The sequence below is a fragment of the Carlito syrichta genome, unplaced genomic scaffold (genome assembly GCF_000164805.1).
Source record: "Carlito syrichta isolate Samal-C Ts95f unplaced genomic scaffold, Tarsius_syrichta-2.0.1 Scaffold312132, whole genome shotgun sequence".
Lineage (NCBI taxonomy): Eukaryota > Metazoa > Chordata > Mammalia > Primates > Tarsiidae > Carlito > Carlito syrichta.
The window spans coordinates 470,358-493,085 of NW_007256228.1; the positions used below are offsets into that span (position 1 = coordinate 470,358).

Here is a 22,728-nt window from a genome sequence, read left to right on the forward strand (position 1 = left end):
TGTCTCAGCACTGAAGTCATCAGACATCAAGGGGCAATTTAATAGGAAAGCCAGGTCTCACAGAGCTTCCAGTCTGCCCTGCAACCCCACAGAAGCCCTGCTTTTCTCATCCTTTTCTGGGATGAGCTCTCTGCACCTGTCTGTTTGCCTGGATGGAGACAAAGGTGCACTCCAGAAAGGCCTGGCCTAGAGATCCCAAGGAATCGCCTTCCCGGCTCCTGCCTCCCTCTGAAATCCATCTTCATAACCAGTCTGTTCCAAGGCTGCTTTCATGGGCCAAGGGGCAGGGTGTCACCTACGTCCCTGGAAGTAATGAGCAGTCAAATCCCAAGGGAGGGGGGACCCGTGGAGATCCCAGGCTAGGAGTTGGGGGAGCTGTCCCAGTTTGGTTACTGCCGAGCGAGGGATGGCAGGCAGGTCACTCTGGTTTGGTGCCCCTGTTTTTTAACTCCAGTAGCCCTGCTGCCTTCTAAGGGCCGTAATGAAAATAATAAAACAGAGTGATCTTAGCCACATACCCTGGGGTGGCTGTGTGGAGCCATTAAGACGAAAGAAAGGCCTATCTCCCTCCCCACTTGCTCTTTCCCCTCTCCCTCCCTTCTTTTTTCTTACAAACAAAAAAAGTATTTTGGATATTTAAAGAACACTAAAAGGCTGGGCATGATGGTTCATGTCTATAATCCTAGTACTTTGGGAGGCTGGGGTGGGAGAATCACTTGAACCCAGGAGTTCAAGACCAGCCTGGGCAACATAGCAAGACCTCGTCTCTATACAAACATAAAAAAATCAAAAAATTAGCTGAGCTTGGTGGCATGTGTCTGTAGTCCCAGCTACTCGAGAGGCGAGGTGGAAGGATCGCCTGAGCCCAGGAAGTCAAGGCTATGGTGAATCGTGATCACACCACTGCATTTTAGCCTGTGTGACAGAATGAGGCCCTACATCAAAAAATAAAAAGAATAAAAATAAAAACATGAAAAAAATTTTAATTTTCAGCGTTTCTGAAAACGAAACCCCTTGTTATAAGTTCAACTTTTGTTCTCACTTTTAGAATTTTAAAGATCACAATAGGTAAATGCATCCTCACCGTGCTCACTGTACAAGATTCGAGCAAGACTTAAGTTAGATATTAGTGATCTTCCGGGGTCTGGTCTGAGAGCTGTCGTCTATGCTACCGACATGTCACACTTTCCATAGAGTTAGAATGCATGGAAACACGTGGCATCCTGGTTTGTGCAGGCATCATGGAGAACTCAGAGATAAGGTGTTAGATTAGCTTTCCAGAAACTTGTACGTTCCTTGGGCATTGCACACAAGTGAAAGAATAGACAATAATTCAAGCAGTGAGTCAGAAATAAGTGTGAGCAAGGCCAGAGAGGACCTGGAAAGAGAGCAAAGAGAAAAATGCCACAAGAGTTTTCTTGGTTAGTTCAAAACCCGCTGCCATAGCCTCTGGCAGTGCCTTGGAACCATGAGAATGTCCCCCATCACACTTGGAGGATAGCAGACAAGTAACCAGTCATAGTCCCTGAAAGTTTTGAGTGAATGGTTCCGGTGCGATCAGGACTTCCAGATCTCTTTCTGGTGACATTTGGCCCAGCATGACCCCAAGGGACCACCCCCTAACCTCTTTTCTCCTCTCCTGACTGGATATCTGCAGTTAGTCCCTCTCCTACCCCTGCAACTTCCGTGACACAAGCATACAATTTCCTATTTACAATTGTTAGTTCTGTCTCCACACGGCGCATGAATGATGGGAACCTGTTATGAAATCAAATCATTGCCCTGGCTCACCCTCAAGGGCCAAATGACTCCAACATGAAGAGAAATTCCTGGAGCTCACATAGGCCCAAGCATCTCCCCCAGCAAGACTCTGTCATTGTCCTCAGAAGGTTGTCTGCTTGCCTTGGAAGAATTCCCAGTAATCAGACCCGCCTTGTTGCTTCAATCTCAGCTATCAGAAGGGTGGAAACAACATCTCTCCAAAGGATGGCAGCATGCATAATAGAAGGTGAAGGTCTGTGTGCCCAAGCCCCAGTCTGTCCCAAAATGACACTGCTACTATGGCCCCACCAAGCACATAGTAGGTGCTCAAAGAGTGTATGGCAACTAGCTGGGTAATAATATCATAGTGAGTCTCCTTGGATAAGAGCTCCAGGGAAAACCACTCTGTCCCTTCCCAGTACAACTTCATCCAGGTGAAACCAGTGAAAATGAACATTAAGAGACATACTAGGGCTAGGTGTGGTGGCTCAGCCTCTAATCTCAGCACTCTGGGAGGCCGAGGCAAGAGGATTTCCTGAACTCAGGGGTTCAAGACCAGCCTGGGCAACTTGGTGAGACCTTGTCTCTACAATAAATCACAAAATCTAACTGGGCATGGTGGCATGCATCTGTAGTTCCAGCTACTTGGAAGGCTCAGGTGGAGGGATTGCCTAAGCCCAGCAGGTCGAGGCTGTGGTGACCATGAGTGTGCCACTGCACTCCTGTCTGGGCGACAAGAGCAAGACTCCAACTCAAAAAAAAAAAAAAAAAAAAAAAAAAGAGACTTCCTGGAAAGAGGAACCTTATAGGGCAGCCTTGGCTGTAAGTTGATTGCAGCCCAGGGTGGACAGTCCTTGGTCTTGGTGCTTCCCCATGTTGGGGGGCGTGGCTCATTTGGCCACGTTAACACAAATGCATCCCAGATGTCTTTTGGTTCCAGCTGGTACCTCCACTTTCCTTTGCTGGTCTGCAGCCTTCCCATGATGCCCCCAGTCTCTGGGACCCTGTGCTCCCACTGTGGGCTCCTGAATGATCTCAGCCTCCCTTTGTTCAGCTTGCCTTGCCCTCAAGGCTCCAGACTTTTCGAAGCACTTTCAAGGTCACTATCTCACATCCATTTTAACTGATGTGTAATTGATTTTTTTCACATATCAAGATAACTACATTATGACTACATACTAAGTTCACTTTAGGAAATAGCAGTTTTTAAAAATAAAAAACAAAACCTCATCTCTGCTGACTCGCCAGCTCAAGTTGTCTTGTCAGGACAGATAGATCTGGCGTTTCAACACCAGAGGGCGCGAGTGGTTAAATTATGGAGCGTTAGTTGTGCTTGCCAAGGAATTCTCTTAATTTGGCGGCGCCTTTATTTTTCTTGTCCTTTCTGTCTCCTCACAAAGCGGCGGAAGAGGGATCCTGTGGGTTGGTGGGCAGAGCAGGAGAGCAAATGGGTATCAAAGGGCAGCTGTGGCTGAGGGGAGTGGGATGGAGAATTCCGAGCAGCTGTTGTCCGGGGTCTGTGATCAACCTGAGGGTCTTCAGGGGATCATGGTAGGTCAGCACCATGGTCTGGCTGTAGTGGAGCTTTCTGGTTCTCTTGTTGTCTGTGAAAGCCACCCTTCCACCACCACATCCCACCCCCCCGCCTTAAGCTCTGTGGGCATCTTCAATTCGGTAGGTCAACTGAACTCCCCAAGCCTGGGTTGGGGGACTGTGTGCTGCGTCGCTTCCACCCGGCCGGTGACTGGGTTTACAGAAAGGCGGTCTGGCCTATCCTGCCTGACTTCATTCCAGGAACAGTTTTTTTTTTAATTGTTTTAGTAGGCTTTATTTTTTTAGAAGAGTTTTAGATTTACAGCAAAATTGAACAGAAAGTACAGAATTTCCCACATGCCCTCCCCCCTCACATGCACAGCCTTCCTTACCAACATTCTGCACCCGAGTGGCATATTATCTGACAATCAATGAACCTAATCGATGCATTGTTTTCAAAGTCCGTAGTGTACACTAGGGTTCACTCTTGGTGTTGTATATTCCATTAATTTGGACAATTGTATAATGACACGAATCTACCATTAGAGTGTCCTATAGAATATTTTCACTGTCCTGGCCGGGTGCAGTGGCTCATGTCTATAATCCCAACACTTTGGGAAGCCAAGGCAGGAGGATCGCTTGAACCCAGGAGTTTGAGACCTGCCTGGGCAACCTGGCGAGACCTTGTCTCAACAAAAAGAGTATCAAAAATTTAGCCAGGTGTGGTGGCAAGCACCTGTAGTCTCAGCTACTGGGGAGGCTGAGGTGGAAGGATCGCCTGAATCCAGGCAGTCGGGACTTCAGTGAACCATGATGGTACCACTGCGCTCTAGCTTGGGCAACAGAGTGAAACTCTGACTCAAAAAAGAAAAGAATATTTTCACCACTCTTAAAGTCCTCTGTGGTCTGCCTGTTCATCCCTCCCTCTCTCCTAACACTAATTATTTTACTGTTTATATAGTTTTGCCTTTTCCAGAATGTGATATAGTTGGAGTCATATAGTGTGACGCCTTTTCAGATTGGCTTATTTCACTTAGCGATATGTGTTTAATGTTCCTATATATCTTTTCATAGTTTGGTTGCTCATTTCTTTTTAAAGGCTGAATAATATTCCAGTGTCTGGATATACCAACATTTAGTTATCCATTCACTTACTGAAGGACATTTTGCTTTCTTTCAAGTTTTAGCAATTATGGATAAAGCTGATATAAACATCCATGTTGCAAGTTTTTGTATGAGCATAGGTTTTCAACTTATTTGGGTAAATCTCAATGTCGCAACTGCCAGATCTTATGGTAAAAATATATTTGGTTGTGTGAGAAACTGCCAAACTGTCTCCCAAAGTGGTTGTACCATTTTGCATTCTCACCAGCAATGAATGAAAAGTTCCCGTTGTTCTACATCCTCACCAGCATTTGGTGTTGTTAGAGTTTTGGATTTTGACCATTTTAATGGGTACGTAGAGGCATCTCATTGTTGCTTTACCTTGCAATTTCCTAATGACATGTGATGTGGAGCATCTTCTCATGGACTTATTTTGCCATCTGAATACCATTTTCAGCAAGAGGTAGGCTCAAGTCTTTTGCATATTGGGTTGTTCTTTTGTTATTGTTGAGTTTTAAGTGTTCTTTGTATATTTTAAAAGTCCTTTATCAGTTATGTGTTTTGAAAATATGTCCTCTCTGTTGCTTTTCTTATTCTGTTGACAGTGTTTGTTGTTGTTGTTGTTGTTTTCCCAGAGCAAATTTTTTTTATTTTAAGGTAGTTCAACTAATCACTTATTTCTTTTCTGGATTGTGTCCTTAAACATGGTGTTGCATTTACAAGGTCAACTCTGTAGTCAAGGTCACCTAGATTTTCCTCCAATGTTATTTCCTAAGAGTTTCATAGTTTTGTATTTTACATTTAGGTCTATGATCCATTTGGGGTTAATTTTTGTGAAGATTCTAAGGTCTATGTCTAGATTAATTATTTTGCATGCCCAGTTAGTCTAGCACTATCTATTGAAAAGACTATCTTTGCACCATCGTATTATCTTTGCCCTTTGTCAAAGATCAATTCACTATATGTGTGTGGGTCTACTTCTGGGTCCTCTATCATGTTCCATTGATCTCTCTGTCTAGTCTTTTTGCCAGTTCCATATCATCTTGATTATTTTAACTTTATAGTAAGTCTTGAAATTAGATAGTGTCAGTCTTCCAACTTTGTTCTTCTTCAATATTGTGTTGGCTATTCTGAGTCTTTTGCTTTTTTCTATAAATGTTATAATCAGTTTGTTGATATCTACAAATAACCTGATGGGCTTTTGATTGAGATTGCATTGAATTTTATAGATCAAATTTGGAAGAACTGACAACTTGACAATACTGAGTCTTCTTAGTCATGAACATGGAATATCTCTACATTTATTTACTTTTCCCTGATTTCTTTCATTAGGGTTTGGTAGTTTTCTTCATATAGATCTTTTACATATTTTGTTAGATTTATTAAGTGTCTCATTTTGGGGAGGTGCTTATGTAAATGGTATTGTGTTTTTAATTTTAAATTCCATCTGTTCACTGCTGGTTATAGGAAAACAATGGACCTTTGTATATTAACCTTGTATTCTGCAATTTTGCTATAATTATGTATTGGTTCAGAAGATTTTTGGTCAATTATTTCAGATTTTCTGCATAGACAATCATACCATCTGTGAACAAAGTCTTATTTCTTCCTTTCTAATCAGTATATGTTTTCTTTTTCTTGTGTCATCATTAGTTAGAACATCCAGTTTAGTGTTGAAAAGGAGTGATCATGACATCCCTGTTATGTTCCTGATCTTAGCAGGAAAGTTTCTGATTTCTCACCACTAAATATGATGTTAGCTGTACGTTTTTCGTAGGTATTCTTTATTAAGTTGAGGAAGTTTCCTTCTACTCCTTGGTTACAGAGATACTTTATCAAAAATTTGTCTTGGATTTGGTCAAATGCTTTTTGTGCATTTATTGATAGAATTATGTGGGGGTTTTTCTTCTTTAGTCTGTTGATGTGATTGATTGCATGCTTTGCATGCATGGGATAAATCTCACTTGGTCATGATGTATAATTCTTTTTATAGTTGTTGCATTGAATTTGCAGATATGTTGTAGAGGATGTTTGCCTTTCGTTCGTAAATCTATGGTTTTTTCTTTTCTTATAATGTCTTTGTTGTGCTTTGGTATTAGGGTAACAGTGGCCTCATAAAATGAGTTACAATGCATGTCCTCTGTTTCTAGCTTCTGGAAGAGATGATAGAGAATTGATACAATTTCTTCCTTAATGTTTGGTAGTATTCACCATTTGGGCCTAATGCTTTCTGTTTTAGAAGGTTATTAATTGTTCATTCAATTTCTTTACTAGTTAAGCCTATTCATATTGCCAGTTTCTTCTGGTGCAAGTTTTTGGCAGATTTTGTCTTTTTGTTTGTTTGTTTGTTTGTTTTGTTTTGTTTTGAGTTGGAGTCTCGCTCTGTCGTCCAGACTGGAGTACAGTGGCCGCTCCCGGCCACCGCAGCCTCGACCTGCTGGGCTCCGGCGATCCTTCCGCCTCAGCCTCCCAAGTAACCGGAATTGCAGGCATGCGCTACCACGCCCGACTGATTTTTTTATTTATTGTAGAGATGAGGTCTCGCTGCCCAGGCGGGTCTCAAACCCGTGGGCTCAGGCAATCTACTCACCTCAGCCTCCCAAAGGTGCGGGATTACAGGCTGACCCACCCAGCCTGGCTCAGATTTTGTCTTTTAAGGAATTGATCCCTTATGTAGGTTATAAAATCTGTGGGCATAGTGTTGTTCATAATATTTCTTCATTTTTCTTTTTAATGTCCATAGGGTCTATAGTGATGTCCTCTCTTTCATTTCTGATGTTAACAATTTGTGTCTTTTCTATCTTTTTTATTTTTTTAGTTAGACTGACTAGAGAGCCTTATTGATTTATTGATCTTTTCAAAGAATCAGCTTTTGGTTGTTGATTTTTCTCTATTAATTTTGTGTTTTTAATTCAATTGATTTCTGCTCTGATTCTCATTATTTCTCTTTCTCCTTCCTACTTTGGATTTAATATGCTCTTCTTTTTCTAGTTCCCTAAGAGACATGCTTAGATTATTGATTTTTAGATAATTTTTCTAATATATGCATTCAGTGCTACAAATTTCTAAGCATTGATTTTGCCATGTCCCACTAATTTTGATGTTGTGTTTTTAGTTTAATTAATTCAAAGTATTTTTAAACTTCTCTTGATATTTCTCTTGATACATATGCTGTTTAGTGGTATGTTGTTTAATCTTCAAGAATTTTGGAATTTTTCTGCTATCTTTTTGTTATTGGTTTCCAGTTTAATTCCATTGTGTTCTGAAAGGAGACATTATATGATTTCGGTTCTTTCCAGTTTCTTAATGTGCGTTTTATGACCCAGAATGTGGCCTCTCTTGGTGAATGTGAACTTGAGAAGAATGTATATTCTGCTGTTAGCTGAATAAAGTTGTCGATAAATGTCAGTTATATCCAGTTGCTGTTGATTCAACTATGTTCTTACTAATATTCTGCCTATGAGATCTGTTCGTTTCTATAGTGTTGAAATCTTCAACTATAATAGGGAAATCATCTACTTTTTCTTGTATTTCTATTAGTTTTTGCCTCACTTAATTCAATTCTCTGTTAGATGCATATGCATTAAAGATTATATCTTCTTGGAGAGCTGACCCCTTTATCCCTGATAACTGTTTTTATTCTGAAGTCTGCTCTGTCTTAAATTAATGTAGCTATTCCTGTTTTCTTTTTATTAGTGTTAGTATGGCATATCTTGATTCATGTCTTTGCTTGTAATCTATATGTATCTTTGTATATAAAGTGAGTTTCTTGTGGATAACATATAGTTGGGTCTGTTTTTTGATCCATTCTGGCAAACTCTTTTTTCGATTGGTGCATTTAGACCATTGACATTAGGAAGGATAATTGATATAGCTGGTTAATATCTACCACACTTGATATGGTTTTCTATTTGTTGCCTTTGTTCTTTGTTCCCATTTTTGTCTTCTATTTTTTTGCCTTTTGTGGTTTTAATTGGGCATTCTATGTGATTACATTTTCTCTCCTTTCTTAGTATATCAGTTATACTTTCTTTTTTTACTTAGTCTAGTTCTTGCTCTAGAGTTTGAAATATGCATTTATGACTAATCCAAATCCACTTTCAAATAATTACTATACTGCTTCATGGTAGTACAAGTACCTTATAATAACAAAAGAATCCTAATTCCTCCCTTTCATCCCTTGTCTCATTGCTGTCATTTATTTTACTTACACATAAGCACACCTAGCATATATATACAAATACACAAAATCATTATATTGTTTGTATTATTATTTTGAGCAGGCCATTATCTGTTAAATCAGTTAAGCATAAAAGTTTTTACTTTGCCTCCACTTCTTTGCCTTTCTTTACCTATTCTTTCTTTCTTTATGTAGATCTAAGTTTTTGAGCTATGTCATTTGTCTTCTCTCTGAAGAACTTCTTTTAACATTTCTTGCAAGGCAGGTCCACAAATTCCTTCTTTTCTTTTTTTTTTAATCTGAGGAAGTCTTTGTTTCTCCTTCATATTTGAAGGACAATTTTTCAGGGTAGAGAATTCTAGGTTGGTGGGGTTTTTTATTGCAATATTTTCAATATTTCAATTTGCTCTCTTCTTGATGGCATGGTTTCTGAGGAAAAGTCAGATGTAATTCTTACTTCTTTTTTTTTCCCCCGTATAGGTAAGATTTTTTTCCCCTCTGATTTCTTTGTGCATTAAAAAAAAAAATCTTTACTTTTTCTGTAGTTTAGAAATGATTCATGTAAGTATAATTTTGGGGGGCACTTATCCTGCTTGGTGTTCTTCAAGCTTCCTGGGTCTGTGGTCTGGTTTCTAACATTAATTTGGGGAAATCCTCAGTCATTATTGTATCAAATATGTCTTCTGTTCCTTTCTCTCTTTCTTCTCCTTCAGGTAGTTTCTTTATGCACATGTTACACTTTTTGTGTATATCACATAGTCCTGGGATAATTTTTTCAGTATTCATTCTCTTAATTTCTGCAGTTTTGAAGTTTCTATTGCTATATCCTGAAGCTCAGAAATTATTTCCTCAGCTGTGTCCCGTCTTCTAATAAGCCCATGAAAAGCATTCTTCATTTCTGTTTTTGATCTCTAGCATTTATTCTTGATTCTTTCTTAGAGTTTCCATCTTTCTGCTTATATCATCACCCTTCTGTTCTTACATGCTGTGTACTTTATCCATTAGAGCTCTTAGTATGTTATTCATAGTTGTTTTAAATCCCCAATCTGATAATTCCAACATCCTTGCCATATGAGTCTAGTCCCGGTGCTTGCTCTGTCTCTTCAATCTGTATTCTTTCCCTTTTAGTATGCCTTGTAATTTTTTTCTTGATAGCCAGACACTATGTACTGGGTGAAAAGAACTGCAGCAAGTAGGCCTTTAGTAATGTGAGAAAGAAGTAAGGTGTGTAGGGAGGGAAGGCATGCTCTAGTCCTATGATGAGATCTTTGAGTGAGCCTATGCCTTTGAACTGTGAGTTTCACAAGTGCTTCTCAGTCCCTCCCTGATCTTAATGAGACAGATGACTAGAGTGGGTTCGAGTTGGGCATTTCCTTTCTCCCAGATCAGTTAGGATCTGATAAAACCTCAATAGTTTAAGCTCTGATAAAATAATTTCTCCTAGGGGAAGTTCTTGTTAAAAAGAGCAGAATACTCTGGCTATTTTAACAATGGTTCTTTTTCCTTCTCCCCCTGCTGAAAGCCTGAAGGGAGTTTCTTTTGCATTTCCTTTGAGAATCTGGTTGAGCTCCTGGAGGTAGACTGCACAAAAGCATGTAAACTCGGTGACTGGGTCCCTCTAGACTTTTTGACTCTCACATTTGCCTGCACCAAGTCCCCAGCAATTTGTCAGTTACAGTTCATGTTTTTTCACCCTGGCACTGTTCCTGCAGGGGTTTCTGCTCCAGTAAGTTGCGATTCCTGGCTGTCTGTCCAATTTTGGGGGAAGCAGTTTGCCCTGTGATCTCTCTTCACAGATGGATCTAAGATGAGCAGTTGATTTTGTAGTTTGTTCAGCTTTGTACTTGTTAGAATGAAATGCTGACTGCTAAGCTTCTTAGTTCCATACTGGAATTGAGCAGTTTATGTTTCCACCTTTGATGTCCCACACCTTTGATGTCCCACACCAAGGATGATAACTAAGTAACATGGACAAAACAAGGCACTCATTGAATTCAGACCGCAGATCTGAAAGGGGCCTTAGAGGTGCAACCGTGGACATTCTTCTCTCCATAATATTTTAACATTTTAGCAGAATAATGGAGTAGACTGCGTATAAGTGATCCACTGGGGCCCAGAATTCGAATTAACTTATTTCAGAGACAGGTATTAAGTTCTTCTAGAGTTAGTATTCTGCTCCCCAGAAGGAAATTTAAATGTGATATTTATTTGTCTGTCTTTAATATATGTGGAAGGAGTGGCTGGAAGAAAGCAACTAGAAATAGCGGTTATCTCTGCGAGATGGTTTAAAGAACGATTTTGGTTCTATGTGATGGGATGATGGGTGGTTTTCCTTTTCGCTTTTAGTTTTTCTGCATTTTCCAAATTCCATAGCAAATGAACATGTAATACTTCATGAACACATGATGCCGTCAAAGAGGAAAAAAGTAATGTTTTAGGCCCTAAACTCTCTATCTCTTCTCCACATCTCCCTGCAGTCTGCAAAATGAACGTTCATCGTCGGTGTGAGACCAATGTGGCTCCCAACTGTGGAGTGGATGCTAGAGGCATCGCCAAAGTACTGGCTGACCTAGGCGTCACTCCAGACAAGATCACCAACAGTGGCCAGAGGAGGAAAAAGGTAACCGGGTATCTGGCAGTGCTTCTGGACGCTTTCTGGACTAGTGTCTCTGTGCTGGCTTCCGGAGAGTCCGCTGGAGTGAGTTTATAAGATTCCTGAGTTTGAGGCACGTGCTTAAAGAAAAAGAGAGGCCAGGCAGGTAACATGAAAGTCTCCTTCAGCCCTGAAAGTGGGGGTGAAAATGTAGCAAACCTCAAGGGTTGTGTTCACCAGAGAAACATAAGCTTTGAGATGAGGTCTTTAGAATTCTTCAGGAAAAATCTTAACAACTCTAGACTATGTGCCTCCAGAACTGACATGAAAGCAATGTCAATGTCTGAACTTTGCCCCTGGTATCTTTATAATAAGGATAAATGAATGAAAAGAGCTGGGATCACATGCTTTGTTAGGGAGGAAGCCAAGAAGATCTGTGACAGTACCAGCGCTGAGCTGCCCAGGGAATATTGTTAGTGTTCCATGACATGAAACATTTGGGCCATTCTTTGGAGACCAAAACCCCCTGTGACATTCTGAAGATCAGTAGAAAGAGATCCATTTGGTAAAATGTTATTTTGGTAAGTCAGGGCCCACAGATAGACATAGAGTGAAAGGCATCCACAGCATCTTGTTTGCAGGCCCTTCTGTAGCCTTGGCTCCTAGCCTAGAAAATGTAATAGGTCTTGCAAAGTAACTTGTACAAGAAAATCAGAACCATGTTAACCGGGCAAGAAATCCTAGTGAGGGATGCAGTGGGGAGTGGTCTTCATTGGAAAGTGTCAAACAGTCTTAAGCTACTCACTAGAAAAGTAAGTCTGATTCGGATGTACCTCTACCATCCTGTCTCCTAAATGTTATCTCAAAATCTTGCCCTCAAAGACCTGAATGGCCCTACGCCTCCTAGTCAGCTTCTCATATTAGAACTTGCCTGTGTCTCTCCCCAGGTGCCTTCCAGAAGAGTCTTCTCCCTTGCATGGGAAAGATTGGATTGTTTTCATTTTCTTAAACTTCTCCTCTGCATTCTCAGTAAGCAAAGCTTTTTCTGCAAGGATTGCAGGAAAAATTCTCTTCTCCCTGGTTAACTATGAGATTTTGTGCTTTCGGTGACACTCGGTTCTATAAATCCTGTCAGTTGTAACGGGACCTCAGTTGTTGGCCCAATGCACCAGAATTGTATGGAGAATGTCAGTACCCAAAAATGCCAGGGCCCCACTGAAGGGCACTCTGTGATGGCAATGTTAGGTGGGCACATTCATGAACCCTGGAGAGAACCCTTTTCAGGAGATGTGGTTTTTATTCCCGGTTAAAAGTAAATTAAGACAACATCTTTGTCATGAAACATTTGAAAGAAAACTCAGCACCGGTCCTCTCCCCTGTATTTGTACGGGTTATAATGCAAGCAGTAAGGCACTGTCTTCCTGTCTTGGATTTAGGGAATCCCGGTGTTAAGAAGAAAGTCAGGAAGGGGCAGGGCAAAAAGCCAAAAAGACTGTAGTCCTGATATTTTTATTGCTGTGAGGCTTCTGATGAAAAAGCTGGAAAAAACCAAGTTGTAGCTCAAGTCAGCATGAGAGGATGAGAGAGAAGTTCCCTTGGACAGAAGCTACAAAGGCTTCTTTGCAGGAATATCAGACTTGCTTTGGGTGACCCTCATGTTGCCCTTGCAAATATCCTATCACCCAGAAAGGACACATGCACACAATGGGTCCAAGGGTAAGAGGGAGCAGACGTGCTTGTGATCTTAAACTGCTGATGTTAATGGTTCTTCAATACAGATATGCCAAGAAATAAACTTCATTGAGGGGATGTTCTATTAAAATTTGCCAACAAATCTCAATACATCTCAAAATATTGATTGAACATCATCAATAACATGTATTACTTTGTTTAAGTCACAAGGGGCAAAATAAAAGTGTTGGATAGAGTCTTACCTCCAAAGAATCTATAGTCTACTTGAGTAGAGAACCCCTCACAATATATACCTAAAGATATTAACTATATAAAGCTGAATTAGATCATGACTGAGTGCCAGGCAGGTGTTAGAGACAAGTGTCATATCGCTTTGGATGGGATAACTTGCATTACTTAGATAAGCAGAGGGAGGCTTTCTGGAAGAGATGGGACTGGAGCTTTGCTTAGAAAGGTCAGTTGTATTTGGATAGAATAAAAATTGAACAGGCTGAAGTCTCTTGTTTTCTTCCTTTAATTGGCAAATGAAACCTTGAGTCTGTGCTTCCAGAATATTAATTCAGCAAGTGCCACTGGGCACCAAGAACTCTCTCTCTTTTTTTTCTCATTTCAGTGGTTTGTAATGAAAGTTGTATATGAGATTACTTCATCTCTGCATCTTCTCAATTGTTTCTTCCTTGTATTTTCCCTTTTCCTTTCCTGCTTGATGAGATTTTGCTTTCCATTCAAGGATCTTCTTGTGGTCTCTGTCCAATTTTAACCTAGTGATAGATACCCAGATGGGGTGAATGCCCCCTCAGACAGGTGTACCATTAATTTTTTTCCTGCTGCACCTGTTCAGTATAGATGACATATTTTTTCCTGTAAACCTAGACTACTTAACTAATTTGCTGACTTGACAGTGTCCTCGCATACCTGAATTTCATCATCCTTTCAGATGGGCTTGGGTAGAATGTTGTACTTCTGTCTCAACTCTTTGGAAAAAGGGGAAGACATAATCTTCCTACGAATATGGGAAGGAGCATTTAAAATGCTTTTTGTGGTCTTGCTTCGGTCAGAAGCCACAAAGGAATTGAACTTCATTTTGGCTGCTTTGGTGATGGCCGCAAAAGGGAGGAACCCACACACTGTTCTAAGAACTCTTACAGCTCTTGTATAATGTCTTGATACTTTTGACCTCTGGACACTCTCAACCCTCCCTTCTGATACCTCTCTTACTTCTCTCTCCTCTCTAGCTCATTGCTGGTGCTGAATCTCCACAGCCTGCTTCTGGAAGCTCACCATCTGAAGATGATCGATCCAAGTCAGCACCCACCTCCCCTTGTGACCAAGGTGAGACCCTCAGATTTGCTCTCTTACCTGTGAGCTCTGTCACTGGATGGTCCAAGGGGCTTTGAGGCCTCTTCACCCAGGAATGACTTTATTAGCTGGCACAACAGCTCTGGAAGGTCTTTGGACACCCTTTCCCTGTTGATTTAATAGTTGTTCTTTCATTCTATAAGGTTTTCTTATAAGGACTGAGTACTAAATGGCCATGACTACCTTACATTCCTTCCAGGCCAGGACAAGAAGAGGAAAGAGTGTGTTGTATTAATTTCTTCCTGCCTCTTTCCCTGGTTACAAGCATAAGGGAGGAGAGGGTAACTTCTTGCCTTAATACTCTGCCCCTGTGTCTGGTCCTAGACCTGTCATTTAGTGATGCTCATTTGTGTTGAGCTTGACAGCCCTCTCCATCATCCTACCCCAAACCTGAACCCCGGTTGAGTCAGGGGATGGGTGGGGGAGTACATTTCCCATTCTTGCCTTTGGGTGGGATAGGAAGATGAAACCAGAGAAGAGACTGAGAGAAGTGGGGCGGGGAGCATGTCTAGGCCTAATGCCCCCTGCAGCTCAGCTCAGGTTGTCTCCTTCTGTCTGAATATGCTTCAACTAACAATAAGTTCTGCAGAGTTAATATGATAATAATAATTCTGCAGGCCTGCAGGAGTACTGAGGCTGAGAGAGACTTACACATTTAAAATTTACCACTCCGGTGACCAGGACCAGACGCCACAGGGCAAGTCTGTGTGCATCTGCAGAATAGGAATAACCATCTGTGGATAAAAATAGTGCCTTGATTTCCTGTAGTGCCTTTTGTATTTATTAGCCTAGTTTTATGCTCAAGTCACTCTGTTTTGGTGATCCATAACTCCAGGTTACAGGGTGGAAAGTGGAAGGTCAAAGAGTTGAAAAGGTTTCCTCCCAGGTCAAGAACTTAAGTCAGTGATAAGACGAGATGGTGTCCCTCCTGGCTTAGGGAACCACTCTTGGAATCCCTGCCATCAAACCCTCCCTGGAGGTCATCACTGTGACCCAGCCCTTCTTACCCAGGAGTAAATAAAACAACTTTAGGGATCACGTGCCAGTCCTGAGGCCACAAAATAATTGGCCTCAGTCCCTCTTCCATCCATGTCTTTATACTCTACTTCATTCCGAAAAAGATTTGACCCATTCACCCATAACCTGACTACTCTGGGACCTCCAAACTTGCAGGCATTATCGGTTACCAATGTGGACATTTTCATGTTCCCCATGTTAGTGCTGAAACTGCCTTTGGAAGTTTCAAGGCAACAGAGTCATATGGAAAAGAGAGCCCAGAAAGAGTGAAGGAGACCATGGTTTCCAGGCCTGGCACCTGCCCTACGTGCTGTCCGGCCTTGGCAGGACATAGCACCTGTTGGCCTCTGCTCATCCCCGGCAATACAAGCACCCGTATGTCCCAGCAGTGATGTGAGCACAAGTGGTTGGAAAAGACTTCCTAGCAAGACATGGTTGTTACAGAACAGAAATAAGACACAGTTTCTCTTTCTTCCATTGTAAGATCACATAGAAAAACATTTTCTTCAAACGTTGGTGTCACCAAACACCTACCTTCTGCCTTCCAAAAATCCACTGAATAACTGACACTTTTAGCTTTGTGGCGAGATTAAAAAGTTACACTTAGTGGGCAACCCCCTTGGGTCCCCTCAACTGTGGGCTTTTCTGTCCTCTTAATAAATCCTACTTCCAAAAAAAAAAGAGTTACACTTAGTAAGGAGTGAGTAATAGTTAGAAACTGCTGCATGGGCGTGGGCAATATCTGTAGACTCAGAAGTTGTCCCCCTCTCCCCTGTCCTCACTGCCCCATCACGTCTCAGGGGGTCAAACTACAGATCTAGGAATGATCTGCAGAATTTTTGAGTGAGCTCAAATGGGGCTTTGTCCTTCTGAAAAGAAGCTGAAGTTCTCTTTCTGTCAAGCAGCATGTGGCCACTTGTGCCTGATTCTGATTCCCAAGGGTTAATAGTCTACGTCCCCCTTCTGTAATTTCAGTTATTCACAAGCATCTTTTAAAATTGGATCACGCTGGAGCAGTCTATTTCTACACAGGAGAGTGCGTGTCTGGTGAATGAGTAACTAACAGTAAAGCTTCTTCAAACAGAAAAGATCAGAGGATCACCCAGCCTTATCACCCACAGTTAATTCAGGTCACATGCTCTAGAGAGGGACACAAGGCTGTCTCACCTATTGTGAAATTGTACTGAGGAACTCCTGCCCACCTGAGATAAAGTTTGTGGCATGTCACTCAGAGAGGCAAGTCCTTTGTTAATGATAAGCCCATTGCTCATCTTGTTAGATGATAACCTTGTGTGAGATAGGTATTTAGAATAAACCCACCAACAATGGGCTGAGTGAAGACCTTCAGGTGTGAAGATTTCCTCGGCTCAATTGTTGAAATAATCACGTCGCCAATGATGATTATGATGACAGTTCTGATTCGCTGTTAATAATCTTCAAAGGCAACTTGAAGGGTACCTGTTGCCTCTGTGACTCTGCAGAGTCCTAGAGAAGGCCCTGATTCTTGTGTGCTCCACCTAGAATAACAGAATAGCTACTAACCAAAGGAGCTTTCAGAGAGGTGGTCAGATCCAGTTAATCTGGAGTTTACAAGGACAGGACAGGGCCAAAGTCCCGCTCACCTTTGCATATCTGGGCTCTGCTGTACATAAGTGCCAACAAGAGTGTATTGAGGTGATGAAGGAACATGTAACAGGATGACACACTGGATCTGTTCCTACAAAGAACCAGAAAAGAGAACTGAGAGCTCACAGGGGGAATTCTGAGTATTGAGCCCTAATGGGAAGGGCTCATGTGGTGTGCCCTAATGCCGTATCTTGTTCCCCTTGACCCTAGAACTAAAAGAACTTGAAAACAACATCCGGAAGGCCTTGTCATTTGACAATCGAGGGGAGGAGCACCGGGCAGCGTCATCCACTGATGGCCAGCTGGCGAGCCCTGGCGAAAACGGCGAAGTCCGGCAAGGCCAGGCCAAACGCCTGGGCCTGGATGAGTTCAACTTCATCAAGGTGTTGGGCAAAGGCAGCTTTGGAAAGGTCTGTGGCTCGCATGGGTAGCACTGCTGGTGTTTCTGTACCCCTTGGCATTGCCTCATCTGTTTGATCTCAAATTAAGAGAGGAACATTGCAGCATGGTTTTGTTTTGTTTTGTTTTTCTATATTCCTTGTTATGGTGAGTGCAAATGACCTGAGGCCAAGAGCCCTGCTGTTCATTTGCTATGGGACTTTAGTGTAGTGATTTAACCTCTTTAGAATTGAGTTTTTCTCATTTGTCAAATAGAGACATGAATCAGGTGAGATAGTAGGTGAGAAAGTGCTTTCAAAAATTTAAAGTTCTTTGTGTGATCATTATGCCTTCCCTCCTTCTGAGATCCATCTGAAATTCTGTTTTCTCCCCCTGTCACTACAGATTATCTTTATTTATGTTTGACATATTCCATAATAAAAATTTTTAATGTAACATTTAATTTTTAAAATGGTGAGCTGAAGATTGAAGGAATTGATGAGATGGTAGCTTGATATACTTAATTAATACTTAGTAAATGTGAGTGAGGGCATGCTGTATAGAAAATATAATAAGTGTAATATTCAAGTATGTGCTGTTCTGTTTTTAATGCACTCTGAAGACTTTGAAACTGAACTCTAAAATCTCTGCCCTCAGTGAACTTAGGGTTCAAAGCAAGTGTAGCATATATTGCTTTAGAAGGTAAATGTTATTTAACTGATTTTTCTGGCACTTGATTCTCTTGAGAATGTGAATAATCATCTCGTGTTCGGGGGCCTGTGTCCTTAGTGACATTCTCCATATCCTGCTCCCCATGGAGACAAACACAGTGGTGTGGAGTATAGCATTGAGTGTGCCCAATAAAGTATTCGTGGTGATCAGCCAACAACCTGATGACTGGGTGAGATGGAAAATAATCCCAGTACATCTTAGAAAGAAGATGGAGTGATAGAGAGCTGAAGAAGCTGGTTAGCATTTCATCTGAGGTCTCTGATTGTCCCTTATCCCTTGACTCTTCTCAAAACTGAGTCTGAGAGTTGATGGGACCTTCCAGAGCAGAGAGGCCCTTGCATGAACTGGGCTCTTGAAAACAGCAGCCTGTAGGCCAATCAGCTGGCTGAACTGCAGGCCCATCTCACCTGGTTCCTAGATGGCTCACCTGCTCCCATCTGGTCCTCAGATTGCTGTGGCAGGAAGGGAACTAAGTCGACTTAAATGGCCACAGCTGAAGCAGTCATATTCTTTAGAGATTGGCTAAATAAGACAGACTCAGTGTTTTCAGCTTTCCCTCTGGTGTAGGCAGGATGGGGACTTGGATGACTCCTGGGCACCTGGGTTGTTTCTTAGGGGAAAAAAATTCACAAAAAGTCTTTAGGTTAATTAACATCACAAATTCCTTCAAGTTTCTAAGTGGCTGCTTTTTAGCTTTGACAACATACATTGGAATACTGTACTTAGGAATTATTTATGTAAAAAGATAAAGGCGTGTGACATTTGTCAGTAAATGGTACCAAAAAAATCAAGTGATAGAAACACTTTAATGAAATAACAGCCTATCTGGAAAAGGAATTGTGTTTCTAACTTCAAAGTTACAGAAGAAACCATAAAGGCAAACAAGAACAGATTCAACTACATAAAGAGAAATGGTTATTTTCAATAGGAGAGAATAAAAGAAAATCATAAAATAGGCTTAGAAAAACCTTTGCAGAAAGTAAAGGGCTAGTATCTTTATATGTCAAACATGTACAAATTTATAAGAAATTAATGTTACAACACAGTAGATAGACAAAGGAGACATAAATGATTCACACAAAAAGAAAAATACAGCTAGAAAAGAAGTACTTTTAAAAATGTCATTGCAGAGCAAAACAGCATCCAGGTAACATTTCACATCTGTAAAATGAGCAAAAAAAACTTTTTAAGTGAAATCACCCAATGTTGGTAAATACATGAAACTACAACGCTTCTGTACTGCTAGTGGAATATTGTATCACACAGCCTTCTTGAAAGTCAATTAGGAAATGTACAAAATATTTAACTCTTTCTACCTTAAGATGTAAGATGCAATCCAAAAGAAATAAAGCAAAGTTGTGTACAAAAATAGTCAATGCAATTTATTTATATAATGTTTATTAGATACTGTTTGTGTTTAATTTGACGGAAATGGTGAAATAAGTGATATATTTACTTGAATTGCATATAAACAACCATGATTATGATGGAGACCATGTAGAAAATGTTTGTGAAATAATGTTCAATTAAAAAATAATTGCTATATTTGATATACTATTTATTTTATTGTAAGTGTGACAAAGATATATGAACATATAAATAATCATTCAACAGATATGCATTGAATGTCTCTTTTCTGTGCCTGGGCACTGCGCCAAAGATTAAACATAAAAAAATTATAGTAACTATTTTAAATGAATAGTTTTTTTGTGTGTGAGTTGGAGTCTCACTCCGTCGTCCAGGCTGGAGTGCAGTGGCCTGCTCACGGCCACCCCAGTGTCGACCTGCTGGGTTCCAGTGATCCTTCCACCTCAGCCTTCTAAGTAATCAGAACTACAGGCATGCGCTACTACACCCAGCTAATTTTTTGATTTATTATAGAGATGAGGTCTCGCCAAGTTGTCCAGTCTGTTCTCAAACCTGTGGGCTCAGGCACTCCCTGCACCTCAGCCTCCCAAAGTGCTTGGATTACAGGCTTGAGCCACTGCGCATGGTCGGGTAGTTTCCTTGAACATTTCTTTTTTAGCTGTATTTCCTTTTGTGTGAAATATTTGTGTCTTCTTTGTCTGTCTGCTGTGTTGAACAATAATTTTTTACAGAGAGAGAGAGAAAAACAAGGTCTCATTATGTTGCCCAGGTTGGTCTTGAACTGGACTCAAGCAATCCTTCAGCCTCAGCTTTCTAAGTAGCTGGTTACAGGTCCTCACCACTGTACCCAGCTTGTTATAATATTCAAAATTAAAGAAAAAAGTAAATTAGTTTTTAAGATATTTGCTATTAACTGTGCTTCTTCTTACAGTTCCATACATGCATAGATTGATGGATGTGATTGATTGATTGCAGGTCATGTTGGCAGAACTCAAGGGCAAGGATGAAGTATATGCTGTGAAGGTCTTGAAGAAGGATGTCATCCTTCAGGATGATGATGTGGACTGCACCATGACAGAGAAGAGGATTTTGGCTCTGGCACGGAAACACCCGTACCTAACCCAACTCTATTGCTGCTTCCAGACCAAGGTATGTTTAGGAAGAAGCTGACTGACTGACCACCATCTTGGGTAGCACTGTAGGACATTATGGTATCTTGAATGGCAGATAATTTTAGACTCTCTATGCTGTTCTCCCAAAGATTTTGTAAAGTAGACTGGATTTCACCCTTGAAAATATCAAGGTATATTTGAATAGCATCATCTTATTTAAGGACGGGGAGCTTTTCATTCAAGGTTGTGCTTGCAAAGGGATGACAGAGCAGAGGAACTCTTTGCAAATATAGCGGGACAAAACCAAAGGGCTAAACCCAATGCGTGCTCCTTGGAAAAACCAGTGGGTGTGGTTGGTTAGTCAGTCCTTGCTCTCCTCCTAACTTTCTATCACTGATCAAATCACTTAACTTCTATGTTACTTTTGGGTCAAATGAAAAAGAGTAAAGGCCAACCCTTACCACTTCTAACTTGTGTAATGTCATCTGAGACAAAGGATGTGAACCAGTGCTTAAAATTCCATAGTGAAATATGAATGTAAGGTGTTCTAAGTGTACTATGTAGGTGCCTGGGAACCAGAAGGTGGCAGTAAAGAAACAGAGATGATCTGTAACTACGGAGTGGAGTCTGACACGAGTATCATGACTGATGTTACTTGTTCTTAGTAAAGAAAACAAATGTGGACATTCTTCCTGAAGCGCTTATTTTATCCTTTTAGGAGTGGGCAGGAGTTAAAGTCTTTTAGGTTCATTATGGATTTGTAGCATTTGGCTTCTTGAGAAGGCAAAGATGACCTCATCTGAAACTCTCGCCTGTGCCCATGTAGAGCCCAGACAGTGAGGGTGGCATCATGGAGAGATGTCTTGCTCCTGGGCATATATTCACCTCTATGTCATTGCAATGCTGATCTTGCCACTTCAGCAATTTCTCATTTGATCATTTAAAACATTTTTTATTCTATTATATTTCATTGAATCCTTCCCGTGCGCCAGGTGCTAGAGATATAGTGGTAAAGAAGACCAGCTCCTGGCCTCAGGAAGCCCATGGTCTCTCTGGTCCACTGTTTCCCAAAGATTATTTTGCAAAACCCTGATCACTGGAGAAGCTGCAAGAATAAAGGACTCGGTAGGCCCGTAGTTGGAGTTACTATAATCTTGACCTCTCTTAGAGAGTCTCAACATACATTTATTGGAGTCCTGGAGGAGATATGCGATGAAAAAAATTACCATAGTTTTAATCTACTTTTTCCCAACTTATTTGATTCCAAGCCCCCCCCCCACCATCCATTCCACACTAAGGAACACTGACCCAATGGAATTTTTCCTCTAATTCTGATCTCTCAGGAGAATAAGCAATATCTTCTGAAAATCTGGAAATCATTCTGTTTATCCTTCAAGGATACTTGTGTTTCTTTGTCTCTGAAACTTTCCTTTGAGAACCCCACTTAATAACAACTTATACCTTTTTCTGAACAAGTGTTGGACTTGTTAGCTATTCTCGTTTTTTAATATATGTTGTATAATGCCTAATATTTATGTGATAGTGTGTATATGTACGAGGGCGGCCCAAGAACAAAACTGGAATTATCATTTGGAGGGGAGGACCCTTGTAGTACAGGCTTCCCCTGCTAGGTAAGAGTTCTAGGAACCCATCGGCATCCGTGTACCAGCTAGCAGTGTTGTGAGACGCTGTGTTCGGCTTCAGTGAATTTTTCGGGGGGTGATTGTTTCAACACATTTGCCCATTTCATGATGGATGATTTATGAACATACCTGCCTAGACCATGCTGAGTGTTTAACAGGTTTTTGTTGTTGTTGTTGTTGTTGTTGTTACCAAAAACAGCATGACCCCCATCCATGCCCCACCCTCCCTATTCACCCAATCTCACCACAAGCGACCTTTTTTGTTTCCCTGGATGAAAAAAGTCCTCAAAGGGAAATGTTTTGCTGATGTAAAAGAGGCGAAACAAAAAACGACAGAAGCACTTACAGACATCAAAATTGACAAGCTCAGAAACTGTTTTGAGCAGTGGAAAAGTGTCTCAATAAGTGTATTGCATCACACGGAGAGTACTTTGAAGGTGATTTAAGTTTAAACATGTAAGAATAAATATGTAATTTTTTACAAATAAGTTCTGGGGTTTTGGGGACCCCCTTGTATATATTCAGAGTTTAGCATGATAGTTGAGGCACAGTGATGGAGTTAATGTTCTTTTCTCCCCTAGACCATCATTCTAAGTTAATGAGAAATGTGTTATTTCCTGTGTATCCTTC

General features: G+C 41.0%; 1 protein-coding gene across 1 annotated transcript in view; it reads left to right on the top strand.

The window, feature by feature from the left end:
- Positions 1–20,913, top strand: part of LOC103272114 (protein kinase C epsilon type) — a 394,670-nt gene extending 373,757 nt beyond the window's left edge. Inside the window, exons 7-11 of the mRNA XM_008069595.2 lie at positions 11,056–11,198; positions 14,099–14,195; positions 17,076–17,275; positions 20,319–20,492; positions 20,677–20,913. Coding sequence (XP_008067786.2) covers positions 11,056–11,198; positions 14,099–14,195; positions 17,076–17,275; positions 20,319–20,492; positions 20,677–20,748 — 686 coding nt within the window. The 3' untranslated portion in view covers positions 20,749–20,913. The remainder of the gene's footprint in view (positions 1–11,055; positions 11,199–14,098; positions 14,196–17,075; positions 17,276–20,318; positions 20,493–20,676) is intronic.
- The last annotated feature ends 1,815 nt before the right edge of the window (positions 20,914–22,728 follow it).